The sequence below is a fragment of the Aulonocara stuartgranti genome (assembly GCF_965226115.1).
Source record: "Aulonocara stuartgranti genome assembly, chromosome: 22".
Classification (NCBI taxonomy): Eukaryota; Metazoa; Chordata; class Actinopteri; order Cichliformes; family Cichlidae; genus Aulonocara; species Aulonocara stuartgranti.
The window spans coordinates 28624709-28634983 of NC_138957.1; the positions used below are offsets into that span (position 1 = coordinate 28624709).

At 41.3% G+C, this 10275-nt stretch overlaps 1 protein-coding gene across 1 annotated transcript; it reads right to left on the minus strand.

The window, feature by feature from the left end:
* Positions 1-1411: 1411 nt before the first annotated feature.
* On the minus strand, positions 1412-9579 carry tomm40l (translocase of outer mitochondrial membrane 40 homolog, like). Its single transcript, XM_082521732.1, has 10 exons — positions 9461-9579; positions 6178-6392; positions 6019-6086; positions 5541-5633; positions 5358-5459; positions 4090-4195; positions 3817-3939; positions 3656-3732; positions 3467-3569; positions 1412-2176 (listed from the first exon to the last, which is right to left on the minus strand). Exons 2-10 carry the CDS (start codon positions 6389-6391, stop codon positions 2037-2039), a joined length of 1026 nt encoding a protein of 341 aa, XP_082377858.1. The 5' UTR covers position 6392; positions 9461-9579; the 3' UTR covers positions 1412-2036.
* Between the last annotated feature and the right edge of the window lie 696 nt (positions 9580-10275).

The window sequence follows — 10275 nt, forward strand, 5'->3', positions numbered from 1 at the left end:
CTAATAGTTTATGATATTAAAGTTAAACTGTCGTTGGATCCTAATGGTGCAGACCAGGAGATGTGATGCCCACAAACTACAATAAATATAAGGCAAAGAGTTTGTGTGGGTCAATGAGGGGCATTTACCAAAGCTGAGCCTGAACTTTTGACATTAAACATTAAAACTGCATGTTATAGATTTGCCATTTGAATATGACAAATAAGCTGTAATTTATTACAGTTCCTCAACTTACTATAAACATGAATGGAAGCTGACGTTTCTTTCTGAACTTCTGTGGTATGTTCATTGCACTTGTGTATTCCTCTTTTTCTATTAGAACTATTAACGCACAGCCACAAACAGTTTCAGTTGTACAGTAGAAATCGATTGATCCTCTCTTTGAGCCACATGTTTCTTGTGATGCATTTGTGGACATCTGGAAACTAGAATCAATCAAAATGTGGGATACTGATTCAGTACATACCCATACTACAGTACCGATTGGCAAGCTTAGTTACACTGACAACAGAAAAATAAACTTGGCGTGGTAGATTGTTTATACGTGGTATGCAGATCAGCATTGCTGCCTCACAACAAGAAAGTCCTGGGTTTGAATCCAGCGTGGGATGTCTGTGGGATGAGTTTCCATGTTCTCCTTGACTCTGTAGCTTCCTCCCCCAGTCCAGAATCACGCATTTTTGGTTAATCTGTGATTCTGCTGCCTTGTCTACTCATTTAGCTCCACTCAAACAGAACTAATCCAATAAGATAGCGGTGAAGTAACCAGTTACGTGCTGTGAGGGGTGAAATTGAAGTTTTTTTGTCATCACAGATGATGAGAATGCCTTTAGTTCCTCCTCACAAACCTGTGATCAGGTGTAGGCTTCTTCTCGCCCTATGACACCCAGGCTCCAGCTCTGCTACAACCCTGAAGCAGACTGATGACAGATGCTGATTATCTGCCAAAACTGGGTCATTCTTGAAGGTTGCCAGGCAGAGGTAATTCAAATTCTGTGAAATAAACGATATATTGTTGAGGAGAGCAACTGATGCTTTCACAATATGCTGCAGGAGTATAAAGGCTAAAAAATGGTCATGGTAGTGCCATTGCTAGGTGGATGTCAGGCAGCATATCATAGATAATTTAACAAGTGGGTATGAATAAGATGTGAAATAAAAAAGTGATACAATAGTTTTTTATAAAGTGTTGTAGGTGGCTAAAGCCTAAAAACATTTATCCCATTGGTAGTGTTGCTAGGCAACATGGCAACAACATGGCAACAACATAATATCTGATATTAGATAAGATGTACCTGTGTGCAAAGTATGATTGCTCAACTCCTGAAGGTTCAGGAGTACGCACACAGCAGCTACAAATGGCTCTTAAAAAAAAAAGTTGACGTTGACAGAAGGAAACGAGCACAACGTCCAGTTTTTGTAAGAAATTGTATTGATCAGCTTTGAAGAGGTATATACAGCTCATATATACTGTTCAGTATGTATGTAACATAAAAAAGGCAACAAAACAAGTGATGCATTGTGAACATGACATACAGTACAGTACACTCCTTCCTAACACCTGGTAAACTTGTCTGTAACCAACAACTGATACTTCTTTCACTCACTGCACACCAAGACAGACTTAATGGTAAAAAAAAAAAAAAATTAATAAGAGAAATGTTTAAATCAGGAGCAAAATAAAAAATAAATATGACAGGCACTGAACTCAAACAAAGAGCTCTGTAAATCTGTCTTCTAATGTTACGTCCGCCTGCTGTCTATGTGTCTGTTTATGACGAGGGTCTGCTTGTTCCTGACAGGTAACATTATTCATCACACTACTGATCATCGAGGGGATTCGTCTTTAAGGATTAGAGTCAAATGTAGATTTATATTAACCGCTTATATTCACCACATGTGGTGAAAAATGATTTGAGGAAACCAGCACTATAATTATTGGTCAAATCTACCAAAGAGGTCACCGGCAGTTTCCGTGGTAAAGTCTCTAGGTCAGTGGTGCGTCTGCGCCGTTTGTGAGCCGGCACTACGTCGGCCTAACCGATGTTGACGCCAAAACCGCACTGGAACTTGTTTTTGCGGTGGTTGAGGAAGCCGGAGAGGGCCAGAGAGAGGGGCAGCGGGAGCAACTTCTTTTCCAACGTTGCCCCAACTATCCAGTTACTGTCAATTGAACCTGAAAGAGGCAGAACGGCAGATTTAAAGTAAGAAAAACTCTCAAATTGAGAAAGCCTTTGTGTATATGTACACCTCTGGATTTTTCTAACCTGGTGCGTTTCACAGCTGGGTGTGATCGTGTCAGTTTTTACCTCCATTTGAATGATTTTGGAACATTACACTGGGATGAGACTTTGTGGGGGGGAAAAATACACCCAGCAATGTCTTTGCTTCCAGTTCTGGCTTCTTCTCTTCCTACATCAGCATTATGTGGCAGTAATGTGGCAACATCTATCATTCAGCAGAATACTGTAGCGGCCTCCTCTGCCTTAATGGCGGTTCTTGTCCAGAAAGTGAGTCGCTTTCTTGTTATTGGGCAGCAGTATGACCTTAAGCACAATTTAAGTGGACACACAACAAGGGATCGTTGTGTGTAAGCTCGCCACACCACAAACTCATCTGTCCATTGGTTGGATGAGATAAAAACTAATGAGGACTTATTTTCTTACTGCAGCAGTTACATTTCTGTTTGGTAAACCTACCAGATCCCATTGACAAAAAACACAAATGTTATCTCACAGAACATAAACCATGAGGGTTTGTCAAGCTGCTGTGATGCTAGTTTGACTCCAAATTTGTCTTCTTTCAGGAGGCAGATCACACTATCCCAGCATCCTTGTGCCACACTACATCCGTGAATCTTCTCTTTCCCAGCAGCTCCATATTCAGCATCCTTTGTCCAATATATTCACTATCCCAAAACTCATCCAACTTCACTCAAACAAAACTAACCCAATGAAGCAGTGGTGCCCTAACCAGCTGTGTGTGGGGGTGTCAGCACAGTCTGGAGGCTGTGATGAGAGTTCCTCGTCAGTTCCTCATCACCAAGAGCAGTGAGACAGCAGCTCGAGAGCCAAAACTCATCAAATACATCCTATACTCACCCTGGAAGAAGTGAACAACCTAAGGATGGGACGACGGGGCAGATTTAAGCTCGACTGCTTTAAAATTACCTTTTTTTTTTTAATGTATAATCATTTGGAAATTCTGAGGGGCTTATAAAACTGGGACACAGTTTTGTTGCTAGGTGGGCAATTTCTGATGCAAGCAACTTCAGATCTTCACAGCTCATATTTGACACCACAAGGTTTATAAAAACTCTAAAAACGCTATAAATGACAAAGCACATTTATAACGTCGACTTTGTTCTATAATCTGTCACAAAAATTTGGCTGCAAATAAAATGCAGCGATGGATGAAGATGAAACTGCTCTCCTGAAATTATTTTACCAAACGTGCACATCTTTACCTTTAAATTGTAAATTTGCTTTAGGGACATCTAGCTGGTAGCCAAACGACATACTGGTGTCTTGCATGCGGGCACTCGCCTCAAACTCCACACCGACCTGTAACTGTAGAAGAGACCGATCATCATGAAGGCCGACTGTAAAAATACTGAGTCCTTTCTTACAAAAAGGATGCATGCGGATGCGGTTACCTGATCGTTGGCTTTATGGTAGTAAGATGCATGAGCTCCCGCTGAGCCGAGTGTTAAAGTGGCGATGTAGTTGTTGCCTACAGAGAAGTAAATCTATCAGTTAGGACATGTGTCTGACGTTATAGTTCAGGCTTTGTATTAATCTTTAAACTGTGTCTCACCTGTGTATCTGCCAACTAAAGACATTACTGAGCCCTCCTCTCCAGGCCTGCGGTGATAAACCAGCTCCCCTCCCAGAGCCAGAGCCGGCGTTATGGACTGGAGGTAGTGTGCGACGACGATACCTGACAGGTGCACGACAGCAAGATGACAACAGATGTTCAGATGCAGATCACAGTTTTGTTTTTGTCTGACTACATAGCTGCTTTTCACCAATTTAAAAGAACAGACAACAGTAACAGTGACCTGCACAGCATCTGTGACTGATGACCTACCAGAGCCAACAAGGACATCTGGGTTTCCGAGCGTGACAGTTGCAGTAAAATCTTCTCCCCTGAACTCAGCGTCGCCCTGCCAGTTCACAAATTTGTTTTGCTGTGTCTGAGGATACAACATATTTAACAGTTAGAATCATGCAAGAACAATAACACATAAAATGGAAACATCTCAGAAGACATTTTTGAGCGTAGAAACTTCTCGCCACATGAAAAAATAAAGATAAAAATAAGAATCTGACCATGAAAAAACCCAGCAACTTCTCCTGTATAATGATGGAGCAGATATAGACACTCTGCACATCTGGTGCTTAATAATCAAAGATAACTGGAAATGTGGCTGCTAACAAGTGACGCATCCCTAGTTTTATCCCACAGGGTTGTGTCAGAGAGTCCGGTGGAAAAATCTGTCAAACATGCAGAGGTGCCTGCTGTGGTGACCCCTGGTGAATAAGGGACCAGCTGAAAGCAGGTTTAACTGGAAATGTGACTGGCACAAAGTGCTCCGAGGGGATTTATGTCAAAATGGCACGTCTTATCACAACGGAAAATATATGAATAAACTGTAAATGTAAAAAGTAAAAAAATGCCAACATGACACATTCTTTTAGTCTTTACCCCTTGAAAGCCAACTAGGAGTAATCCATGAGGCTGTTTGTTTAACAGAGAGGTTTCTGTAATATTTCAGGCCTGCTTATGGAACAAATTAAATGGGTCTGCAACAGAGGGTACAGAGGGTGGTCTCTGCATAGGCAGCTACCCTCAGAAAAACTGAAAACTATTCTTATAGTCATCAAACACATCTTAATTAATATATACTTATGTGTCAAAATTGGCCATTTAGGGTACTGGGGAGGTCTTCAAACGTTGCCTTTATATAATATATAAAAACATCAGCTGACTCTAGTCTGAAATTAGTGGGAACCCCCCCCCACCAAAATCAATCATTCGTAAAGTGTAAACTGTGATTTTGTGAAGACTTCAAAATATATTAAAACACTGGCTCAGTCTGATAAAGTCCAAAGCCTTTAACTTGTTTGAACTGTTGAATGATCTATTAAAAAGTATGGTGGCACACTAGACGGCCAAAGTTGGTTGGATTGTTTTTATTATTTTCTTTCTATGGAGTAAAACATTTTTATTTTTAAAGAAATTACTAAAAACTGCAGTGAATTGTTAACAAGAGTCACTGCAGAGCCCCACTCGACCCACACATTTTGATGGTTGTATTAAAGGGAAAAAGTCCAGACAGCAGTAAGAGGTTTCACCTGGAAGGCCACTTTGGATCGTATCCTGTTGGTGATCTGGTGGATGATCTGGGCGTTAAGGCTGCCGCTGTTGTCCATGTCTCCCACCATGACTGGAAAAGACTGAACAACAGGAGAGTGTTTGTATAACAGTTTAAACCACAGCGTAAAGATGAGATTCACATTGAATTTAAGGCTTCACACCTCTGCTGGACCCGTCTGCTTCGATCCAACATACGTAGCACCGAACCTGTAGAGGGAATCTCCAGTGGTGCTCAGCAGCACAGTGTGAATCACCTGCAAGCACGCAGATTAAAAATGCACTTTATTCACATTTATTACAGTTCGCTGAAAACAGTCCAGTGACGGCAAAACTTTAGACTAAAACGACACCGTAAAATCTGAGTTTGAAATATGTTGCTGGACTTCATGAATCGACATAAAGGAGAATCGCTTCAGTCATGCAATGACTGTAAAAACCTGCGTCAATGCCAAAGTTTGACACAATCTTATTTTGCTTCCAGTATTTATTCCCCCTCTCATTCTACAGACAGAGGGATCTTAAGTGTATATAATCTAACTATCTTCATCACACCATCCTTGAACATTTGGGTACACAGATATCAGTCGAGACAGCCAATTTTAGCCAAGCTAATAACAAGGTTAAATGAGCTTAACTGACCTGGAAGTGATTGCTAAGACCTTTATTAACAACTAGCTTCACGCCTTCCATCTGCAAAGGAAAAACCTCTGAGGAGAAAACACACACAGGTAAGACAAATCGAGAGCAAACAGACATTCCACTCCAATAAACATTTTTTTTTTCATCTGCTCCTCTTACCTTTGCACTTCCGATGACACTCGTCAAACGCCCCTGGATTGGGCAAAGCATTTTCTGACTCCTGCTGCTGAGCAGAGGTTTCCCCAGTCTGGGGTATAACTGCGGAAACTGGAGGCATCCCAAAGCCCGGAGGCACCGTCAAGCCAGGGGCAGGAGTGCCGCCCGAGGCTGGTGGTGGTGGGTTGGGGGAGCTGGCAGCCAAAACACTGCCCATTCTGAATAGCCAGGACAGAAACACAGAGACAGAGAGGGAAGGACAGAGTGAGTAGCTGATTTATAACGCAATAACAGACTGCCAGTACAAGCTGAGGAAACGTTAAAGGAAACTTGTTATGGTTTTCTTCATTTTCTCTCATATCCTGTATATATACTGTTACAACACGCACTCAAGTCATGGTTCCAGCAGCTTTTCTACTCTTTGTGCTGTATGATGTCAATAATAGCTGATATCCCCAATATCTCCAGGCAAATAACTCTGTCTGTGACCCACTTACTGTTTTAACCTTCTGTTTGTGAGGGTCAGCCAATCAGAACAATGTTGACTTACAGGAAAAGAAGCTTAAGCAGCTAGTTACAGATGGGGGAGGAACTGAGAGTATATCAAGGCCCTGAATTAAAGGCCTAGGTCATGGATTATTTTGGACTAGAACGCTGTAAAGCCTCTGCAGTAAACATGTGGAGCTCGATATGAGCAGAATAGGTTTCTTTTCAACAATCAGCACTGTTAGTATAAGTATAATACAAATATGTCAATAACACAGGCAAACCTAGAGACTACTCATATTTTATCCATATCAATTACAACATTATCAACTAACTTTGAGCATCAAAACTGAACCCAGCACAGTAACAGAGCCCCACCACAAAGAGTCAGATGCTATTGTTTAGCAACTGTCAGAAAAGCACTTCAGTATGGATACAAGGGATTCATAAGCTTGGAGTCTTATGATTTAGACCAACCAGTCAATCATCCTGAGCTGGTTCTAGTTCCCCAGGACGGCAAAAAGTTAATGAGCTGAGTTATCGGTCCACTCCACACTTAAAATAGTCCTGAGTGACTTGAGCAGGGTATGTTGTTGAACAAAACTGGAGTTTTAAAGTCAGAGTTTTCATGTCATGATGGTGACTCTCTTAACCTGGTAAGATCACTGTGGTGACTTCAGCTGAGGACATGAGCTGGTCCAGAGGAGATTATGTTCAGATTTGGGTTTAAAACTGAGAGGAACCATCACCAATTCTCCTCCCTCTAAATGTGATATAAATCAGATAATGTCTGATCAGACATTTCCACTCACCCCAAAACAAATCTGTGATACAAACCATTACAAAATAGGCCCCACAAGCACTGAAATTATGTAGAAAATAGCAGCTTTTGAATGAATTCAGAAAATGAATTATTTTCTGCAGCACCAGGAATACCTTTAGGTTTATCTTATATGCATCCCCTATTCTCTGATAACATCACTGAAGCAGCTTGCATTCAAGGGATCCATTTGTGCAGAGGCGTCAAATGACACAGCCTTTTATGTTAGTACACAGAGCTTGGAGCCGAAAGCATGGGCTGGGAAAGATGATAACCACTACTGTGACACTTGTTGTCTTTGACAGGGGTTTCTGGTTTTGTTGAACCAGCAAACACAAAGTCAGTCTGACTACATCAGACCTGTGTTGTAGCCCACCCCTCTGTTTTCACACTAAAAACTCAAGTCAGCATAGTTTCCAAAATGACAGTAATAAATCGCATACACTTTAAAATATTAGTGTGAACATACAGAGCTGTAGATTTTTTTTCGCCCTTTCTTGTTTCTCTTTTTTTTCTTAATTATGAAGGAATAACGTTATCCAAACATACCTGGCTCTAAAAAACTACCTGCCCTCTATACCTAATAACTAGGTACCATTGGCAGCAAAAACTGCAATCAAGCAACAAAGCAGCCCTGGACCATCACACTACCACTGCCGTGTTTGACTGTTGATATGTTTGATATGTTGTTTGTTTAAATAAAACGCTGTGTTAGTTTTACTTCAGATGTAAAGGAATTCAAACCTTTCTAAAAACGTTCATCAGTCCACAGAATATTTTCCCAGATATCTTGGGGATCATTAAGACGTTTTAGTAAAAATCCTGGATGCCATTTTTGTCCAGTCTCTTTCTTGTGTTTTTTCATCATGAACTCTGACCCTGAGTGAGGGTTAGAGTGAGAGCTGTTCTTTAGATGTTGTTTTTGGCTCTTTTGTAACTTCTTTTGGAGTAATTTTGGTAAACTGGCCACTCCAGTGAAGGTTCATCACTGTTCGAAGTTTTCTCCATTAGTGGATAATGAGCTTAGCTCTCACTGTGGTTCACTGAAGTCCCAAAGGCTTAGAAATTGCTTTGTAACCCTTTCCAGAGTGACAGATGTCACTAACTTGGTTTCTCATCTGTTCTTGGTTTTCTGTAGATCGTTGCATGATTGCAGATCTTTTAACCTACTGCACTTTGTCAGAGGTTCTATTTAAGTGATCTGATAATTCATCAGCTCTTGCATTAATCAGGCCTGGGTGTGGCTACTGAAAGTCAATTCAACTTTCCAAAAAAATGTGATTAATTACAGTTTGGCTTAACAATAAGGGGTAATTACTCTTTCACAGCACTATACCTTTAGCAGCAGCACCCTGTACCACTCTGTCCCACCACCTGCCAAGCGCCACTAGGAGGATCCCGTTTCTCTCTGATGTTGCCATTAAGTCATAAACTTATAATTATGTAAAAGCATATCACGGTGACAGATCAAACTGATCCTTTCGGAGTTTGGGAAGCGTTTGCTTGAACTAATTAAGCATTAAAACAGCAGTGCCTCAGGTTGCTCATGAGTGAACATGTGCAGAATAGGTGTAGTGTCCCTTTAACCTTCCTTCCACACAGCTCACACTCATTCATTTGCAGTTAAGGTAAAAAGAAGGCGGTTAAATTAAACTAACAATGATGCAATAAGAATGAAAATGTCCACAAACCAGCAATTATTATATACTCTCATAATTTTTTGTAGCTAACACCCTGAATGGGAACTGCCTCATGTATAAGAAAGCATGAATGCGTTAGCCGTGCTAGCTCCTTTAGCACCTGATTAGCTTGCTGGCTAGCTTTACAAACAGCAACTGACAGCCTGGAGATAAAACGCTGCTGCTTATGGAGGAAAACTGCGGCCGATCTGTGAGACAAAAGTTGCCGAACAAAACCGCCAACACGCTTCCACTGAAGCGTCACGTTATATAAAATACAGAGCTTTCAAATGCTACTCACGTTGTGATTTCCAGAGGACGATACAGCCGGAAGTTGAAGCCAATGGCACCAACGAAGAAGACGCGGGAGCCCCGCCTTTTTCGTCAATGCAAAATGATGATTGGATGAAGGAGCATGTATCCGCGGACATGATTGACGAAGTCATCTATCAGTCATATGAGGCGTCCTTGACGAATCGCAGGCCGGGCTTCGAGATGATGTAATGCTCATTCTCAAGCATTATTGGCTAAACAAGGAACGGTCAGCCGTAAGGGGGCGGGGCGCTGACGCCGATTAAGAGAGAATAGGCGGGCGGTTGGTTGGAGTTTTAAGGGCGGTTGTAGTAAAAGGTGAAGAAGAAATACTTTCAAGGTCAAAAGGTAGCCTGAGGATCTCCAAGCAAACAAAAAACATTGTTTTCAAACAACAGGCCTCTGTCCCATTATGGCTACACAACGAGCAGCACCTTTACATTTTTTAGCTGGAGGCCCAAAACAGTAGATGAACAGTTAGCAAGGTGGAGGAAGACGTACACATACAAACCCAGAGTACACAGAGAAAAATGTACTATCATCTTCCACTAGTGAAGTGCAATACTGCAAACTTTGGTATCCAGCCCACACCAAGTAAATACAGGGCTGATACCAAGAAGGACACTGATACAAGTTTAACCTATAAAGGTAGCTTGAGTGACCACTAAATCATGATTCATACCTTCTGTAATAATTACTTAAATAAATAAAAATAGATGTTCAGATATTTTTCATAATGTATGTTTGAGGTGTGGCTTTTCCATTTCCCCAAAAATATTTTATTTACCACAATTCACATGCAGA

Excerpts from the sequence above, each read along its gene's own strand:
- tomm40l (XM_082521732.1), bottom strand. The coding sequence starts at position 6,391 with ATGGGCAGTGTTTTGGCTGCCAGCTCCCCCAACCCACCACCACCAGCC. Across the intron at positions 5,634-6,018 it reads GTCTTAGCAATCACTTCCAG|GTGATTCACACTGTGCTGCT; the intron begins GTCAGTTAAGCT and ends GCGTGCTTGCAG. Across the intron at positions 3,570-3,655 it reads ACCATAAAGCCAACGATCAG|TTACAGGTCGGTGTGGAGTT; the intron begins GTAACCGCATCC and ends TCTCTTCTACAG.